The sequence below is a fragment of the Sciurus carolinensis genome, chromosome 3 (assembly GCF_902686445.1).
Source record: "Sciurus carolinensis chromosome 3, mSciCar1.2, whole genome shotgun sequence".
Lineage (NCBI taxonomy): Eukaryota > Metazoa > Chordata > Mammalia > Rodentia > Sciuridae > Sciurus > Sciurus carolinensis.
The window spans coordinates 32,935,007-32,954,637 of record NC_062215.1 but is presented as its reverse complement, the minus strand read 5'-3'; the positions used below and the strand labels follow the sequence as shown (position 1 = coordinate 32,954,637).

General features: G+C 47.2%; 1 protein-coding gene across 2 annotated transcripts; it reads right to left on the bottom strand.

The window, feature by feature from the left end:
- Positions 1–204: 204 nt before the first annotated feature.
- On the bottom strand, positions 205–19,042 carry Lpo (lactoperoxidase). Of its 2 annotated transcripts, XM_047546197.1 has the most exons (12): positions 18,967–19,042; positions 17,630–17,717; positions 14,845–15,005; positions 14,215–14,332; positions 13,712–13,841; positions 12,771–12,977; positions 11,268–11,592; positions 9,489–9,649; positions 3,591–3,843; positions 2,561–2,734; positions 1,128–1,365; positions 205–937 (listed from the first exon to the last, which is right to left on the bottom strand). In XM_047546197.1, the coding sequence occupies exons 1-12, from the start codon at positions 19,040–19,042 to the stop codon at positions 730–732; spliced, it is 2,139 nt and encodes a 712-aa protein (XP_047402153.1). In that variant the 3' UTR covers positions 205–729. The 2 variants fall into 2 exon arrangements, with proteins under 2 accessions (XP_047402153.1, XP_047402154.1); XM_047546198.1 differs by lacking the exons at positions 14,845–15,005; positions 17,630–17,717.
- Between the last annotated feature and the right edge of the window lie 589 nt (positions 19,043–19,631).

The window sequence follows — 19,631 nt, the reverse complement described above, 5'->3', positions numbered from 1 at the left end:
TGATTCAGGCAGATAAGGGCCCAGGGGCATTAATTAGTAGCTCCTTGCTTGCAGTCCTTCATAAAGGCAGGTAAATTTGGTAATCAATGGGCTCTGGAGATCCTTGACATTCCATTCTTCCAGGGACAGTCTCCAACTTCCAGAGGCCGATGACCTCATGGCTTCATTTGACCCAATCCCCTATTTCTACACTAACTACCTGCCCTTAATTCTGGCTTCACCAGCACCTTTCACCTACCATCAGATGTTTATTGAGCACTTAGTGAGCTGTGTACCATGCTGAGTACTTTGGGATCTATGTGGAAGCAGGCAGAAGTCCCAGCTCAGTAAGTTTATAATCTAGTTTAGGAGGAAGAAGGAACGGTCAGGGTCAAAGGCCCCAGCCCCAGCCATGATTGTTCAGGGGAGAGAATGGGTGAGATCAGGCAAGCTGGACTGGAAGGGCATCTTGGGAGTCTGAACCTTGATAGAAAGATGATTTCCTGGGGCTGAGGGTTGGGCGTGGAAGTGGGAGGAGCCAAGTTGGAAGAGCTCAGAAGGCCGGGGTGGCCGCCCTTGGGCTTGAGTGAGCTATTCATTTGTCGAGTACAAGAGAGGCCTGGCTAAAAGGAAGGGCAGGGGCTACGGTGTGGAGTTCTAAGGGACGAGGACATCAATCTTGCTTGAAATGGCATCAAGGACTAACGGGAGCTTTACTGTGCAATGTGCGAGGCCACGAACCTAGGACACCTAATTTTCCACTGAGGCCCAGGGTGAGAGGTCGAGCGTATCAATGGCTGAGCAATTCACAAAGCCTTGTGGGTAGCTGTTGGCCTGGAATGGATTCAGTGGGACTGTGGTGATATGGGTATTGTCACAAACAAGGCGTGAGAAGGACATTTTCCTCAGAGAGTTCTGCTGCTTCTCTGTGAAGACCCCAGGGTTTTCCCACCAGAACCTGCAGAGACAGAAGCAGGGTCACTCCATACTGTCCAGCTGCTGGCCCCTCCCCTCTATGTCAAAGGAGGTCACTGGACACATGAAAAGCTCCACCTGAGCTGGAGCCGGATTTAGTCCTCCCCCAGGTCAGTGGGGAGCCACCTCCCAGAAGGACTCCGTCCAGCCCTCCTGGCGGGAGTTTCACTTGCCTGTCTCCATCTCGGATCCGCTGGAATTGCTGGCCCAGGAGGCAGGCCAGGAGAGGCCCCACTCTGCCTCTTTCTACCAGGGGCTCAGCAATGGCCCCTATCCAGATGTCAATGTTGTCAGGGGTCTTGTAGAGATCCAGTAGCTTTCTGGCCAGCCTCTCGTTCTTCAGCACAGAACTCAGCTCCTCCAGTGTCCGTGGCTGTGAGAGGTCACAAAAGCCTCTCCAGGAGTTGTACCCTGGGGTGGAGAGGCTGAGGCTGTTGCATCCCAGGGACTTCCTACTCAAGGCTCCCCTTGGGGACATACCCACTCCACCCTCATAAACCCCCAAAGTTTAGACTATTGGGACAGGGGAAGCACTGAGCCCGGGTTTCCTATGTGTGGCACACTGCAGTTTGGGGGTGACTAGCAGCTTCCCTGGTGCTTACTATGGGTCCAGGCCCTAATCTAAGCACTGTACAAATATGTAAACTGAGGGAGAGAAATGGCCCAGAACTAGTAAATGGCACTGGTGGGATTTGAACTTGGGCAGTGTAATGTATAAAGCTGCTCTCCCGCCATCAGGTACAACTATTTTCCCCGCCTCCCAACCACTTGTCAATCTGTGAACATCCTAGCTAGCTATTGGTTCATCAGTCAACTTGCAAGTATCCTTCTCCCATATTGGTCCCCTGTTAGCCCGGCGGAATTCAACTGTTTTACTGTAGCTTCCCCTCCATCTTTTCCCATTCTTCTGTCTGTCCTCCTCACTTTCTCTATCCTCCTGGCTTTCCACTCTCTCTAGCGCGCGCCCTTTCTTTTCCTTTCTCTTTTCCTCTCATTTTCTCTCCTACCCTGCAGGGAGACACTCTGTTTGCTTAATAAATTCCCTTATGTGATTTCCCGTGTCCGGCGTGGTTTTGTGGGATTTCCTTAAAGGAAGTCTGGTTCTTAATTACATTAAATTGCAGTTCATGGGCACAAAAGAAAGTTCCAACAGTCATTGGTTTCTCTTCTATTGTGTTCTGAATATTTTCTGGGAATCTAAGCTCATTTACAAGTTAGTTGTTAATCTCCTTTTCAACCGAGGAACTCCAAAATGGAACCAGGTTTGCGTTCCTATCTCTGCATTAGGGAAGGTGGAAGATTCCATTTCATGAATGAGCAAAACAGGTTTTAAAAACTGGCCTGCCGGGGCTGGGGTTGTAGCTCTGTGGTAGAGCATTTGCTTTGCATGTGTGAGGCACTGGGTTTGATCCTCAGCACCACATAAAAATAAATAAATTAAAGGTATTGTGTCCATCTACAACTAAAAATAAAAAAAATAAATAAAAACTGGCCCGCCTTCCGTTTCAGAATTGATCAGATGCTCAGGGTTGTGAGGAGACTCTCCATGGACCCTAGAAAGTAGCTACAAGTGCTCCAGGCCTGGACAGACCCCGGGCCCACTCACCAGGCTGCCCGTGGTCCCGGCAACGCTGGATGTTGATGGCAGCCAGGTCGAAGCCATGGATGGTGTGCATTGGCTGGAAGAGCTTGTTGCGCACTTCCCCTGTCATCATCTTATTCTGATTCATCAACTTGGCCTTCTTGGCCAGCAGGCCCCGCACCAGAGGATCAATTCCACCTGCAAAGGGAGACCCGGAAGCCATCCTTAGGATGGGAAGAGGGTGAGGGTGTCTCCCACCGCCAGCCCCGCTCTCCACCAGACAAGTTCTCTGTCTAAAGCAGGGCCAACTGAACATCCCCAGCTGGAGCAGGGAGAGAGGAGGACAGCGCAGCCTGTGGGGTGAGCCCAGGGAAAGGGGAGTCCAGATTGCCCGCTCCCGGGGTGGCAGAAAGGAGCACTCATGGGACGGTGGGAGGAATATAAATATCAAGACTGTTTTCAAGTTCTAGTTCATTGAGTCAGCTCCTTCTCTTTCCACATACTGCCCTGAAGAACACGGCAGCGTGCGAAGAGTGGGTGCACATCTTTAAGAAATGGCCCTGGCTTGCTAGGCCTTTCAGAAGCCAGTTTCAACACAATACAGCCAGGGGTAAAGGACAGCTGCGTCCAGCCTCTGGTACCTCATGGGGGTGGAAGGTTCTAGAAGAGACCACAGAAGAGCTATTGGAGAAGACCATTAATTCTTTCTTCACAGGGCAAAGAAGCCTAGGCAATGGAGAGGAAGTAGGGAAATCCCAGGCAGCTTACAAACCAGAAGGAGGAAAGAAAGAATTGATAACCTTTTGTGTGTTAGGAATTGTTTTAGGGTCCTCTACACATCTACTTCCTTTAACTTTTTGGATATCCTCACGAGATGGGTACTATTATTGTCCCTATTTTGTAAGTGAGGAAAATGAGGCTCAGTGGAATGAATTCACTTGCCTACGGCCCCACAAGAAGTGCTTGCAGTCTGACTTCTGAACCAGGTTTCCCTACTGGCAGGCCACAGAGTGGGGAGCCAGGTGAGGGAGGGCACTTTCCTGAACGGACATACCGTCTTTGACCATCCTCCAGGTGTTGAAGAAGAGTGTGTGCATGGGGAGTTCTGGTTCTGGACCCCATGGCTGATAATTCTCATCCAGGCGGGACACAGTAGGGGGTATCTCCAAGTGGCCAAAGCGAAATGCAAATGTAAAGACATTGGAAATTCGGGGGTCTATGGATTCATTGTAGCCTTGGTATGGAGGGATCCACTTCTGCATCTCCGCACCTAACACGATGGGTAGGTAGTCCCTAAAGGTGATAATCTGGAGGGAGAAGCAAATTGTGAGGAAAGGATGTGAGAAAGCTTAAACCTCTACAGAAGGAGGCTAAAGAGGAATGGCCACCAAGAGGCATAAGCAGTCAAAAATCAAGGGTGGCAAACAACTTTTGAGCCTTGTTTCAATTTCTATGACCATGGCAGACATTGCTAATCAATCATGACATTCTTTCTGTGGTCTCACATGATTTGTTTCCACACAGACAAATCAGTCATTTAAATTTGGCATCGGAAAGACACTCTCTGTGCATTTTTACTCTAAGTTTATGACCTTGGTGCTAAAGTGGCAGTGCCTATATGTCATTTAAATGTAACAATGTCATATTATTAAACTTTTCCCCACAGATCAGGGCAAGAGGGATGATGAACCACAGAAATGAGTCAGGGACCACCAAGGAACTTTGTTTCATCCCCAGTTTTGAAAGAAATGCTGCACCATAGAGAGACTGGCTCCTGGATTTGTTTTACTCTAATAGGATAAATTACTACAAAAAGAAAAAAATTTCAATATTTATCCTTTCTTTCTTGTCTTTGTCTATATGATGCATATTTTTTTACACGCTTTTAATCCTGGAGAGCATTTCCTCTTTTTCAGGTAACATTTCCCACATTTTGGCCTAGCTTCCACAATTATTTTAAATGTGTGCAATATGCTAACGTATTCGTTGGGATTCACTCTTAGGTTGAGTTCCGGTCTGTCCATGGTGTAGCCTGTGGGGACTCATCCGTGGAGCAGGCAGTGTGTTCCTCAGGCTGTAGAGGAAGCAGGAGACACAGCTCTGCCTCTGGCCACAGTGACTGACCCATCTGTGGCTCCAGAACAAGCTGGTAAGAGTCTCTCTCAGGAATTTAGATTTTGGATGGAGCTATTTCAGATGGTACTTGATTTGAAAGGACCGATGAGATCACATGGGTGATCATTTTTGACCATCTGCTGAAAAGCAGAGAAAACCCATCTGCAGAGAGAGTGGAGAACAATGGAGAAGTAGAGAGAGGAGCAGAGGGGAGGGAGAGAGCAAGAGTAGCTGCCCTACTTCCAGGCGATTTCCAGTCTCTGGCTCCAACTCTGGATGAGGCCTAACCACTCTGCTAACTTTGGGGTCCCAGGAGAAACCCTTATCATCTTCCATTTGACACTTGTATGGATTTGAACCAAACTGAATATCTGGATTAGATAGAGTTGGTTTCTTTTCTTGTAGCCCCCAAAACCTTGTTTGGGATGAATTTGTGGCCCCTCCTAATCCATATGTTGAAGCCTTAACCTCCAGTGTGTGTATATTTGAAGGTGGAGTTTTTAAGGAGGTAACTGAGGTCATAAGGATGGTGCCCTAATCCAGTAGGGCTGGTATCACTATAAGGAAAGAGACAGAGAGAGAGAGAGAGAGAGAGAGAGAGAGAGAGAGAGAGAGGCAGGTAGACCATGCAGACCAGGAATGAGGATGGACAGAGAAAAAGACCAATTGAGGACATAGGGGGAAGGTGACTATAAGCCAAAGAGAAAGACCTGAGGAGAAACCAAACCTGCCAACACTTTGATCTTGGACTTAGCCTCAGAACTGTGAGAAAATTTTGTTGTTTAAGCCACCCCAAAATACTGGTACACTAGTATCTTGTTACAGCAACCCTAGCAAACTAATACCATCCTAAACTCATGCAATATTTAGACAGACATTTCTTTTTTTATTCTTTTGGATGTTTTCTTACGAACATCTCCAGCAGCATAATTTGGGGACCTAATTTTTAAAATATGGGACTAGATCTCTTTGATAATAAAAGTAGGTGCATGAGGCTTCTGGTTTTAGAATGGAGTAGATTCATTTTACCTTGCTCTTCTCCATTGAATATAACTAAGAACCCTGGTAATTATTCATACCAATAATAAGAGGACCCTGAAAGCTGGCAAAGAGAAAGTGGACTGGCCTGAGGACCTCAGGACTTGAGGAATGACAATGTGGTAAGTTCCTGTATACCCACACACTGGGAGCAGGAGAGGCTGTTGGAGAATAGAAACGGGCAAAAAGAAACCAAGAAAGGCCTGTTCTCTCCTTCTAAAAGACGAGGGCAAGGTGGATCCAGCACAGACCCAGAAGAAAACCCCAGTCCCTGCTTCACACCAAGAGTCCTCATGAAGCCCTGTCATCCCGGTCTTTGATTCACAGTCCAGGCTGGTAGATGGCCTGATCAGCCTGCAGTGGTGGCAGCAGTGGAACGCTGTGTCTCTTTGTTCTTTACCTTCTCTTCACCAAGGACACCCAAGTATGTGGCTTCTGCTTCCTCAGAAGGTTGCTTAGCAACAGCTGACAGTCAGAAAAGAACCTTCTTGAGCTGTAGACAGAATAGCTGAGGCTAAGTGGGAGCTCAGAAGCACCAGAAGAATGAAGCAGACCAGATCAGCATTGAAAGGGCTCAGGAAACTAACCTGTCACTGGAACTAAAACCCGTAAAAGTAGACCAGAAACTACACGCTAAACCTAAACTGGGTAATAGAATGCTAAAATAGAGTTAAACAGGACCAAGTGTCTCCTAATGGAATGCCAAAATGTCTTAAGATACCACTGAAAATCACTCATAATACCAAGAACCAGGAAAGCCACACTGAGTGAGAAAAGACAATCAACAAATGCCTAGAGTACATGAATTGAATGTTGGAATTATCTGATAAAGATTTTAAAGCAGCCCCTTTACAAATATCTACAATAACTAATTATAGATTCTTCTGAAAGAAACAAGGAATGGAACATCTCGGCAAAGAAGCAGAAGATATGAAAAAGAAATAAAATGAAATTAAGGGGCTGAAAATATAGTACCTGAAACAAACAAACAAAAATACTTAAATAGACTCAACAACGGTAGAAAATAAACCAATGGAAAAACCTCCAACAAGACAGAGCCACCGGTTCTGTAAAACAATAATAAACTATCTAACCATATCAGTGGAGTCCCAGAAGCAGAGGAGAAAGGGAGTGAAACTGAAAAGGCATTTAAGAAAAAATGCCTGGGCTGGGGAGATAGCTCAGTTGGTAGAGTGCCTGCCTCGCAAGCACAAGGCCCTGGGTTCAATCCCCAGCACTGCAAAAAAAAAAAAAAAAAAAAAAAAAAATGCTTGAAAATTTCTCCAAATTGGTGAAGGACATAAATTTACACATTCAAGAAGATGAATGAACCCCAAACAAGATAAACCAAAAGAAGTTCACTCCAAGACACATTATCATTACATTTATGAAAACTAAACACAAAGAAAAAGTTTTAAAAACTGTCAAAAAGAAATGACACATTACCTAAAAAGAAACACCAATTCAAGTAACAGCAAAATTCTCATCTGAAACCACGGAGGCCAGAATATTTCTCATGTGCTGAAGGAAAAGAATTGTTAGCCCCAAATCTGACATCTGGTGAAACCATTCCTCTGGAACAAGAGGGAAATAAAGACATTCTCAAATAAAGGAAAACTAAGAGAATTTGCTGCTACTCATTCCGTCCTTAAAGAATGGCTACAAAGCCAGGCATGGTGACTCACGCCTGTAATCCCAGTACCTCCGGAGGCTGAGGCAGGAGGATTGCAGATTGGAAGCCAACCTCAGCAACTTAGCTAGGATGTAAGCAACCTAGTGAGACCCCATCTCAAATAAAAAAATATAAAGGGTTGGGGATGTAGCTCAGTGGTAGAGCACTTGTCTAGCATGCACAAGTCCCTGAGTTTAGTCCTCAGAATCAAACACATGATGGTCGGGAAAAAAAAAAAAAAAAAAAAAAAAAAAAAAGTAAGCATAATCAATTATTTTCTATCCTGTGAATTTATTTAATAATATTTTATGATTGAAGCTCTATATGAGGTGGTGCTACATGTATACAGAGAAAATACTTCAGAAAAATTAAACTTAAAAAGTGGGTTTAGTAAAAAGAAAGAGTTCTGACATTTGATACCACAAGTACAATCCACAGGTGGAAAAACTGACAAAAATGGGCCTCATTCAATTTAAAATTAAAAGCTCTTGTTCTGCAAAAGACTCTGTTAAGAGGTCGAAGCCCCCCAAATAAAACCAAAACCAAAACCAAACAAACAAAACACATTACTGGGAAGATGGGAGAAAAACATACTTGCAAGTCACATGTCTGACAAAGGACTTGTGTCTAGAATATATAAAGAACTCTCAAAATTCCACATTAAGAGACAATAGCTCAATTTGGAAATGGGCAGAATACATGAACAGGACATTGCAGAAGATATACAGATGGCAAATAAGCCCATAAAAAGATGTTCAACATCAGTAGCTGCTAAAGAAATACAAATTAACACCACAATGAGATATCACTAGAGACCTATCAGAAAGGGTAGAATAAAAGATAATAAGGACATAAAGTGTTGAGCAGGATGCAGAGAAATTGGAGCATGCGTACATTGCTAGTGGGAATGTAAAATGGTACAGCCACTCTGGAAAATAGTTTGGTAGTTCCTTTTAAATGCAAAAATGGATTTATCATATGACCCAATAATGGTACTCTTGGGCATATATTCCCCCAAAATAAAAACTTATTTTCACACAGAAACTTACACATGAATGGTCATAGCGTCTGTATTCATAGTAACCTCAAACTGGAAGCTATCCAGATATCCTCCGATAGCTGACTGCTTAAAAAAACGGTGGTAATACACACCATGCAGAAGGAAGAACTACTGATAAGCACAGCCATCTGAATGAACTTCACAGACACATGCTGAATGAAAAAGTCCCGCCTCAAAAGGATATATATTGCATCATTGCATTCATATAAAATTTGTGAAATAGCATAACTATTAGTTGGAGAATAGATTAGAATTTTCCGGGGGTTAGGAACACAGGGGTGAGGGCATGAGGTGGTTCAGTATCTCTATTGTGGTGGTGATCACATAAAGCTACACTTGAGCTAAAATTGCATGGAGCTGCACAGATACACAAACACATACACACAGATGATTCCATTTATGACCGGTGAAACCTGAACAAGCTCTATGGTTTGCATCAATGTTCACTTCCTGGTTTTGCTACTGTACCATGGCTATGCAAGATGTCAGCACTGGGAGAGGCTGGGGTGAGGGCACATGGACCTCTCTGTATGTTTTTTTGTTGGTTTGTTGGCTTGCTTTGCAACTTCTCAAGAAGCTATAATTATTTTAAAGTAAAATGTTAATGTGTGTGTGTGTGTGTGTGTGTACACATAGTAAATATCAGCCCATTACTTCCAAGTCTCTCTAGTTAGTTGGTCAAAGCTACAGTATCAGTGGAGTTTGCCCATGATACGTGCTGCAGACAGTTAAAAAGGAAGAGAATCAAATCAAAAGAGCTCAGATCACTGCCCTGTAGCTGTCCCAGGAAGGATGGCACCTACAGTCCTACTGCTGGCCCCAGGGCAGGCAAGCTGAAGGGACCAATGTATGAACGACTTTCCAACACTCTGAACACAAGGACTCATTTTGGGACAGAGAAGCTGAAGAAACAAAAGGGGGAGGGTTTTAAAGAGAGAGACAATGGAAGAGAAGCAGTAGAGGAGAGGAAGGGACAGGGAGGTGTGGAAAGCAGAGGAGGTGGCTGGAGGTGTCACAGACTGGAGTGGGAACCGGGTGCCAGGCAGAGGACTCCGGCACCTCTGTACCTGCACGAAGGCCCCCAGAATTTTCCGGGCTTCCTGGTAGAGTTTCTCTCCATCCCACTGAGGGTTGAGTGTCTTCAGTTCCCTGACCAGCCGGTTGTGCTCTCGAAGAAAGAGGGTGTGGGAAGTGGCCAGCAGGATCTGCTCTGAGACTCGGGAATCTCCTGAAAGCCCGGAAGACAGGAAGATGGGTTCTCCCTGAACAGCCCCAGGATGTGGTGACCAGCACAAAGAAATGATGGTGCCCCAAGGTGCTCTCCTGAGGGCCCTCCATCCAAGGGAAGCCAGGCAGAGAGAGATGGGGGTGTGTGGAATCACAGGTTCACATCTCAATTTTGTACACGGACTCTTTAGTTGGGTGACCTTGGGTAGTTTACTTGACATTTCTGAACCTCAGTCTCAAAACTTATGTGGGAAAATTTTACTAATTACTACCCAACCTTCTAAGAAGGGCAGTTCAAATAAACAAACACAGGGACTCTTTACTTTGCAGAACAACTTTGAAAATCTTATGACTACAACTTTGAGGGCAGGAGCCCAGGTAAGGCTGAATTCCTCTGGGTAATAGAGGGAGAAGAATTTGGAGATGGGGACTACTGGGGCGAAGGAGAGAAGGGCAAGGAGGGGGAGACAGTCGAAATGGTGAATTTGGGTATCTCACCAGGGGACTTCTCCCTGTGTTCTTTAGGCTTTAGGAAGGCCTATTAAATTTGCAAATGCTTGGCATTAATGAATATTTTTATGAAAAACAGAAAAGGGCTTGGTTTTTTGTCTAGATTGGGGTGAGGTATATGTGGACACACACAAAAGATCTACCAAAAGAACTTGGCCTATGGGCTGGCCTTCTGCTTTGTTAGGGTGGCCAGAGGTTTGTCTTGGGAGTGTTAATCCTGGAGGGTATGCTTCCAGAAGCCAGAGACAGAGAGGACTAGGAGGGCATTAACCCCTGGAATAATCAGAATCTGGAGGGCACTGGTTGTGTACAGTCTATGTGCAATGGTGGCTTTGGGTTAAAGTTCTTCTTAATCCAGAACTTTCTCTTTGAGGAAAGTGCCTTAATAAATGTATTAAAAATGAGACCAGGGCTGGTATAATTTGGTAGCGCTCAGTTGGTACAGTGCGTGCCTTGCATGCACAAGGCCCTGGGTTCAATTCCCCAGCACCACAAAACACAAACCAACAAAAAAAGTTGAGACCAAAGATTCATCAATAAGAATGTTCATTACCTGAATAATAAAGAAAACTAGAATGGCCTCCAAAGAGGATTGAAAAAAAAAGTTTTGATAAGATATATCACAGAACACCAGGCAACCATTAAAAATCATGTTGTAGTGGGCTGGGGATATAGCTCAGTTGGTAAAGTGCTTGCCTTACAAGCACAGGGCCCTGGGTTCGATCCCCAGCACCGCAAAAAAAAAAGTTAATGATGTGGGGTACGTTAGGTGAAGACATCAGATTATAGAGCATTATTTATAGTGTGACACATTAAACGATACAGAACTATGTGAGAGAGAAATACTGGAAAGACTGGCATTAAAATATTAATGGTTATTAGTGGGTGATGAGATTATATGGATTTTGTTTGTGCTTTTCTGGACTTTCTTATTTGGTGTTACATTCTTTTTCCATCTGGGCCCCTCTGCCAGTCCTGGACCAGTGTCACGGACAGTGGTGCCTTGGCGTGCATCTTCCCAGAAAGATGTTGAGTGGGGAGCAGTGGTAAAGCCCCCCTGGAAACCCCTCGTCCTCAGATCCATCATTCTCTTCCCAGCCTGGACTCACCTGCCAGGAAGCAGGGCACGTGGGCTGTCTTGTTGATGAACTCGCAGGGGCTGGGCTTCTTGGTGACGAAGGGCAGGTAGGGCAGCCCGTGGTCTGAGACCTCCTCGTTGACAGCCATGAGGCCCAGGGGGCTGCTAAGGTTGCGCAGCTTGTTGGCCAGGCTCAGTTCAGAGCCATACACTAAGCTGGCATCCAGGAAGGAGGTTAGAGCGTTGATTTGCTCTCGGGCCAGTGACTGGTAGGGTGGAGTGGGGCAGATGAACCCGGCTCGGAAGAAAGGCATGCACTTCCCTTGAGTCTCCAACTTGGGGTCATTGGGTGGGAACTGCAGAGAGATTGGGAATGGGTGTCTGGGCAGGAGCAGCACATCAGGCCTGCCAACATCTCCCCAGGGTCAGACTGGATGCAAAGATGCTGATGGCACCCTCCTGGGACCCCGGTGCCAGACATTGACCCCGAATGCCTCCTGCTGACATTTCACATCCCTGACCCAACATGTGATGAAGTCCAGTATATCCTGTTGTATAAAAGAGCTGAGAGCAATAATTCACTATTTCAGAGCAAGGGCTCTGAATATTTGGTGGGAAGGATATCCTGGGATTCCACATGACATGGGGAAGGATTTTATTAATAATTACTACCAACAAAAGCAACCCTTTGTTTTTTCTGGACCTACCATATGCCAGGCATTAGGCATACTTTATCTCACTTCATTTCTCACAAAACCATGTAAAGTAGACCATTCAGTTCCCTTTTACACTGAAAACTGAGACTCAGAAAAGTTAAGTAACTCGCCTAGGCGCTTACAAACCGGAAGGGAAAGATGTGAAATTCAGATCCAGATTGACCTCATTCCATAGCTCAGAGCCTTGATTTTTTGTTTGAGTGAATAAATAACTCTCTAACTGCACAACCCACAAATAAGCAGAAAGGTACACCATTACAAATTCCTCTCCCTTTCTGCTGGACATTGTCACAAATCCCTGCTGCTCACGGACTCGTACATCAAATTTCAGTTCCTTCTGGGAGATGAAATTATCCTTAAGTATTCCATAAACTTTAAATACAGGATGAACCTCCTGGGATGCTGGTAAAATGTAGACTCTATTTCTCAGTATTTGAAGGAGACTTGAGATTTTTGCATTTCTAATAGACCCCCAGGTGATACTAATGTTATTGGGTGGGGGATGTCACCACCCTCTGCTTCCCAATTTTCCAACTAGTAGTTTACTTGTCTATTTCCCACACTGGGCCTTTGTCCTTGAGACCAGGAACAGTGTCTTATTCATCTTTGAATCCCCAGTGCTTGGTGCACTGCCTGGCACAGGGTAGATGGTTAATGTCTAATTACTGAATAAGTGGATGAATGAATGAATGTGAGTGAGGCTTGGAAAACTATCAAATCAGCATCCAAGATTCATCATTAGACTTTCGGGCTGGGAATGTCCATTACATCAGGGTGGGCAAGGGACTTGTCAGGGACATCCAGCTTCAGGGGCCTACCATGATGGGGAAACAGTTGTCTCCCTGGATACAGTACTCATCACACTGCATTCTGGAGTACTCGCTACTCCCTGGTTCCATACTGGGGGCAAAGTCCAGGTCGTGGTCCACAATTTGACCCCACTGCATGAAGAGCAGGGACCTGTTTTGGTCCAGAACACCCTCCTCGTTCAGATAGCCAGCAATCTGGTTGGATACTTCCCGGGCCTACAGAGGCAAAGGAGGAGAGGGCAGAATGAAGGAAAAAATGCTTTGAGGATTTAGAGTCAATGTATTAAGCATCTATGATGCACCAGGTACACTTAATTAGTTCCCATGAGGAGCTCGTGGTGGGGGGGTGGCATCATTCTCCTTTGTAGATAAGGACACTGAATCCTAGAGAGGTGAAGTCCATGCTCTAAGATCCTGGCAGGCATGAAATTGAATCCACGGCTGTATACCTTGACCACGTGCAAGTCCAGTGCTTTTTCCACAACTGAGAGGGAAAACAAAAACAGGCTGCCTCTGAAGTACGTGCCACAGAGGGGCCAGGTGTCTGGGCATAGGACAGGGGCTCTGGGGAGGTGCTGCCAACTCAGATGAGGCCAAGAGGTAGGACCCCCAGGCAAATGACAGCTGATGCACCCCAGGGGCTGGGGCAGGATAGGCAGGAGCAGGATGGGACAGGGAGGCCATCTGCCTGGAGACCCCAGGGTATCTGGCCTGTGGCAGCTGGGACGTGACCATCACGTGGCTGGTCCCAGGCTCTGCTGCCCTCTAGTGACATTTGGGGGAACAACCCAAATCATCTCTACTGATGAGCCCGCAGCGCATCCCTCTAGCCTCCCACCTATTGCTTCTTGTTTCCCACGCGTGTTTGGGGAATGCATCCGCTTCCCTCCGACTCCCATCCTTCACCTGCATCCTCGAGGGCTCGCCCCACCCTGCCTGTCCGCCCTCACCAGCGGGAGAGGGAAGCCGTTCCGCGTCATCCCGGGCGTCCACCCGTAGGGCAGGGAAAGTCCGTCCTCGTACTCCGCGGGCAGCCAGCGAGCCAGCGCCCTGTTGGCGGCGCCCAGCGCTGGCTTCCTCCTGGAACCCAACAAGACGGTCTCAGCCCTGGCTGTCAGTTCTGCGTAGCAGCGAGCCCCTGGGACCTGGGGTTCCAGGGCTCAGGACCCCGAAGGGGAAGAAGCCCGGAGCTCTGCCCCAAGGAAAGGGGACGCGGAGGTGCCTCTTAAATGTGGGGCCTGAATCCCGACCGCCAAGGTGCGGGGCTCCTATGACTTGGTGAAAGGGGACACTTTCAGAGGGTTACCGCTGCTCACTGGAGACATGTAATCTTTAGAAGGATCCAGGACAAGGCAGTGGGAATTCTGCCTGGCTTGGCGGGGCTGGGCAGGTGGCCTGGGTGTGGTGGTTGGAAGGATCTGGTCCCCACACCCACTCCTGCCCAGTCGGTCACCTGTTGTTACAGTCTCCCGTAATGGTGCGGTAAGGACTGTTCATATCGCATTTCACTGCAGGAGCAGGGACATCACAGCCCACCTCCCAAAAGAGCGAAGTCAAGTTCAAGGTGGAGCCTGAAACAAAAGGGACTGCGTTTTTCCCTCTATTCTGAGCCTTTGGCTGGAGGCATGAAACAGGGTGTCAGCTCCCTGTAATCCGGAACAAGATAGAAATCTCATCTCTTGCGAGATAATCCCAGTAAATCCACCTACCACAGGCGACCTAAATGTTGCCTCCACTAACAGAAGTGGTGACACCATGGTGTGGGACAGGCGGCCTGTATTTATTGACTTTAGCACTTCCTCTCAGTAGAGGCAGATGGTCTTATATACAAAGAGCACACACATCCCCTCATTAGGAACTGGCAAATGTAACCTTGGTGGGTCTGAGTTCCTTTGTCGGCAAAAAAGAGCAGTGGCCTAGCTGTCCTCTAAGCCCCTCCTTGCTCTGCCAGTCTGGCCTATAACTCTAAGGGAGAGACGGGAATGCCAACTTCTGGCAGGGAGTGCAGCTTTTGGCAGCCTCTGCTAATTTTCATGCTTTCATGATCCCTCTTAACCCCAGAGGGCTGGTGAGTTTGCTGTACCTGTGACATTGGTCAAGGACATCTCCTGCCTCAGTCTCTTTAAGGACTCCTCCCACACTTGCCCATTGCGGATGGCTGTGCGTGTTCGGCCTTTGGCTTGCTTGAGGTACTCTGAGAGGTGTTGGGTGCTGGGAGTCTCAGAGCTCAGGGCCATCTTCAACCTACAATGGAAAGCAATGGGGGATCGTGTAGAAGGCAGTTGGTGGCCCACTGGAGGAGGGTAGAGGTGGTGTGTGTACAGGAAGGAGTCCCAGGGTGTGGGCAGCACATAGGAGACAACTGTTCTGTGCTCTTAGGATCTTTTCTTCATTTGTCTTCTAACACCTCTGGAAAACCTCTTCTGGGAGGAGGAAGCTACCTGGTCGTCAGGTGTGTGTCAAGCTCTGAGGGAAGGTGGAAAGATCGATGAGAGCAGTTCCTGAATTCCAGCCAGAGGGTGACACTGGGCTGGCCTCAAAACTATATAGGTCCTATGATATACTGACCCAGACTTGAGGAACCCCTAGTATAGCTGGCCTGCCATTGAGCCTTGTGGACGAATGGTTCTAGGAATAAGATGCTTATGGGCCTCACATTCTGCACTTGAAAACACTCCTCAGTGCATCTGGTCCCAGAGTTTGTGGAGTGTGTGGAGCGCCCAGCCTAGGCAATTCATAGGGAGGATGCTCAGCCTTTTTATTCTTTAATTTTCATGTGTAAAATGAGAAACCAAAACCTTTCCTACTATGATGTTTGTGAAAACACCAAAATGAGGTCAAGGTGGTGTCAGAAAAATCCCTCCACAATAACCCTCTATGCCCTTACTGTGCCTCAGTTTCCTGGTGTGCGAGAGAGCCTAGGAGGTAATGTCTGTCTCCAAGACTCTGAACTATTAGAAATGACTCAAATGCTTACAAAAGACAGCTCTGATTTGGGGGTACAATTCACTGACTGTAATGCCTGGCCCCACTACATGTCAGGTCATTGACTCTATTTAACGTATTAGAGGGCACAGTGTCTCAGCCTGAGGGGCTACCTGGGCAAGCAGTCTGGCACAAGGAGGACCGTGGTGATTTGGTGATCACCATAAGCCATGGTATATTTTTGCTGCTATTGCAGGAGACAGCTTGGCCCAGAAGCCCACAGGGGGAGAGAGGAAGTGAGGGAGAAAGTCAGATGCTCCTGGATTAAGGGTTGGAACTGTTAGCCACTGGTTGGAGAATTTTCCAGGTCATGGAGTTGGCGGCAGAGTCTCTGAGACCAGAAAAGTCCCCAAGTAGAGGAGCTTCTTCTAGACCCCTTGAGGCACTGAGTTGTCCAGGGGGTAAACTTGCCCTCTCTTATCCCTCCCTTCTCCTTAGCCTCCAAGGAGGAGGAAGAGGGGGAGGCCAGGAAAATGGAGAAGACCACTGAGCTCCCTGCCCTCACCAAAGGCCCTAAGCGATTCTGAGCAACCCGGGCTTTGTCTTATGCTGATCTTTTAATTCATGAAATGATACTGCTCTGGGGACTAGAAGTGACCAGAGAACATTTCATAATCAAAAAGTCACCCAAAGGGTTATGAGACTGCTTGAGAGTTCATTCAAGGGCAAGGAGGGGGTTAGAAGTCCTTGGTCTAGTATTAGGGACCGAATGAGAGGAAAGAATAAGGGTGTTTTCTGCTCAGTGCATGGTTCCTCTTGTTTCTTGTCAGCTCTCTCAATGGAATGTGGGCTTCCTGAGTGCAGGAACCCAGTCTGCCTTGTGTGTTTCTTGAGTCCCAGTCCCTTCATGGGTGGAGGGTGGCTGATTCTGCTGGTGCCCTGGAGGCTCCCAGGCTCTCTTGGATCCTCTCAGAAGGTTGATGTGCTCTTCCCCTGGTTGTTGCAAGTGCAGTCACTAAAGGCTGATCCCTGTGACCTTGTTGGGCACTTGTTTCTGAACACTGGAGCTTTGTGGTTGGAGGTGCCCGGGAGTAACACAGGAGTGCTCCTGTACCTCTCCCCAGTCCCTAGCCTGGGGCCACATCTGCATGATGTGGGCGGGCAAAAGCTTTGCTCCAAACTGGGACAGGCTTTGGGGTACACCTTACATTCCTGGTCTCCCTATGGGTCAGGTATGAAGTTAGATCTGAACCTACATCCTCACTTAACATCTTCATTTTACTTCTCTTCCCTCCTCTTTTCATTACAGCTTCCCTGAGAGATCTCCCTATCAGGGTTACCTGCAAGTAAATCCAGTCCTTGGTTCTGCTGCTAGGGAACCTGTCCCAGATTAGTCCATATTAGTTGAATGAATGGAGATCTCCTAGTTAGGCACAGTGGCTCTAGCCAGGCATGGTAGCACATGCTTATAATCCCAGCTACAAAGGAGGTTGAGGCAGGAGGATTGCAAGTTAGAGACCCACCTGGGCAATTTAGCAAGACCCTTTCTCAAAATGAAAAGTATTGGGGATGTAGTTCAGAGGTAGAGTGCTCCTGGTTCCACCCTCAGTACTGCAAATGAAACAAAACAACGAAAAGACCTTCTACTTGGAGGCTTTCTGAGGTGAGCAGACGTGACCCGAGGAACATTAGGCCACACTGAAGGAAGTCTTTATAGGAGTAGATGAGATATCCCTTCAAGATACCTTAGAGACTGAGGATTTTAGGAGATGGGAGTTATTACTCCTGCTTGCCACATCCTTGGGGGTGGGGAGTAGGTGGAAGGACAAGCTTTATAATTGCTTTGGCTCAGTGGCTTCTCAGGCGACCTAGATATGCTGGTTCTTACCAGGAAACCTGTGAGGGGAAGTACACATATGCATGTACGCATCTCACATACGTACCTGGTTCGGGAATCCAGGAAGGCCTTGTTGACTTGGACCTTGACCTGACTCACAGCATCAGAGATGGAAGTAGTTCTGGTGGTTGGAGCTTGGGGGGTAGGGGTCGGGGGTGGGGAGGGAGGAAGAAGCAGGGCATCAGACACCACTCATTGGAGTACCTTTGGCCTCTCTCTCCCTCTTTCTCAATCATTATCCCCACCAATCAAATCTGAGCAGTCAGAAGATCAGGATTAAGAAACTCTCAGAAGACCCCTTAAGGGAAAGAAGCACAGAATGGGAAGAGTACTCTCTAATCTTCAACCAGATATCAAAATTACCCTTCCAAATTCCTTGTTTTGTGGGGAGTGGGAACCACATCCCCAGCCCTATTTTATATTTTATTTAGAGACAGGGTCTCGCCACCATACCTGGCTCCAAATTCCTCTTGAATACCCAGTGATAAGATTATTGAGTATCTGGCATGACCACCCAGGTTGTCTTGGGCTACCAGGCTCTGGAGATTTTTTTCTGGCTCTTGGGGAGATGGTCCCATGGACCCTTAAGCAAGTCTGTCAAAAAGTTGACTGAGCCAATACGGTGGCACACACCTGAAATCCCAGTGACTCGGGAGGCTAAGGCAGGAGGGTCACAAGTTCAAGGCCAGTCTCAGCAAATTAGCGAGACCCTAATCAACTTAACGAGACTCTGTCTCAAAAGAAAAAGTAAAAAGAACTGGGGATGTGACTCAGTGGTTAAGTGTCCCTGGGTTTAATCCCTAGTTCAAAAAAAATTTTTTTTAAATTTTTTTATTGATCACCAGTGCCCTGAAGTAAAGAAGGGAATGGCATGAAGGTAGAGGCAGGATTCCTTGTTTTCATTCTTTTTGGGGTCTGGAGTGTAAGGATAGCCCCCATTCTCTGAACAAGGAGAATATGGTGGATTGAATGTCTGTCCAAAACTCATATCCACTTGGAACCTCAGAATGTGACCTTGTTTGCAAATAGTTTTGTAGATCTAAATTAATTAAAATGAGGTCAAATTGGATAAAATGTGGACCCTAAATACAGCAACTGGTGGATTTTATGAGTAGAGGAGTGAGCACACAGACCAGGCCACGCCAAGGCTGTGGCAGCTGTGAGCGGAGGACACCAAGGATGCCTGGGGCCACAGGAGGCTGCGAGAGGCAAGGAAGGCTCCTCCTCTAGACCCTTCAGAGGGAGCATGGCCTTGCCATCACCTTGAGTTTGAATTTCCAGCCTTCTGGATTGTAAGAGTATGAATCTCTGTTGTCCTCAGTCACCCGGTTTATGTTGCTCTGTGACAGCAGCCCCAGGAAGCAAATACAATGCTGCACTTACCCCTTGTGGCAGATGCTGCAGCCTGGAGCAAGATCAGGAAAGTCAGGAAGGCTGAGAACCAGAGAAGGACCCTCATCGCTGAAAGAGACCCAGGAATACTGTGAGCCTCTCTGGAGCTCTAGTGGGAGGACCGAGTTGCAGAAAGCAGAGCAAGCCCGGGGAACGCCAGATACCCTAACACGGGAAGAGGGAAGGGAGAACCACACTAACTCTTTAAGCATCTACTGTTTGCACAGGCTCATTCTAGGTACTGAGAGAGATAAAAGAGGCAACGGTGGGATTCAGACTCGGAGATCCTGGGTTGTTCTGCATTTGCCATAATCTTGCTCTGTGATCTTGCCAAGTTACTTAAACATCTCTGGGTCCCTGGCCTGCCCAGGAAGGAGTGAGACTGAATGGAGCAGGATGTCCAATTCTGTCCTGACATCATGTGATCCTAAGGTCCTATACCTGTTTTGTGCCTGTTGTTACAAAGCTTTTGGAGAGCTCTCTCTTTCCCTCCGGAACATTTTCCTTCTTGCTAGTCAATCTCCTCTGATACAGCACCAGAGAGGTGTGCCTGAGAGGCAAACACTCCATGTCCCTCTTCAGAAACCCCACAGGGGCTTGCCCCTCCTGCAGAGAGTCAATTTGGTGGGAAGAGCCCCCTGAGCCCACAACTGTGT

Bases quoted from the DNA above. Each gene is read 5' to 3' on its own strand.
- Lpo (XM_047546197.1), bottom strand. From the start codon at position 19,042: ATGAGGGTCCTTCTCTGGTTCTCAGCCTTCCTGACTTTCCTGATCTTG. The intron at 12,978-13,711 runs GTGAGGGCGGAC...TTGCCTCTGTAG, and splicing joins ACGGCTTCCCTCTCCCGCTG to GCCCGGGAAGTATCCAACCA. The intron at 938-1,127 runs GCAAGTGAAACT...CTGTCTCTGCAG, and splicing joins CGGATCCGAGATGGAGACAG to GTTCTGGTGGGAAAACCCTG.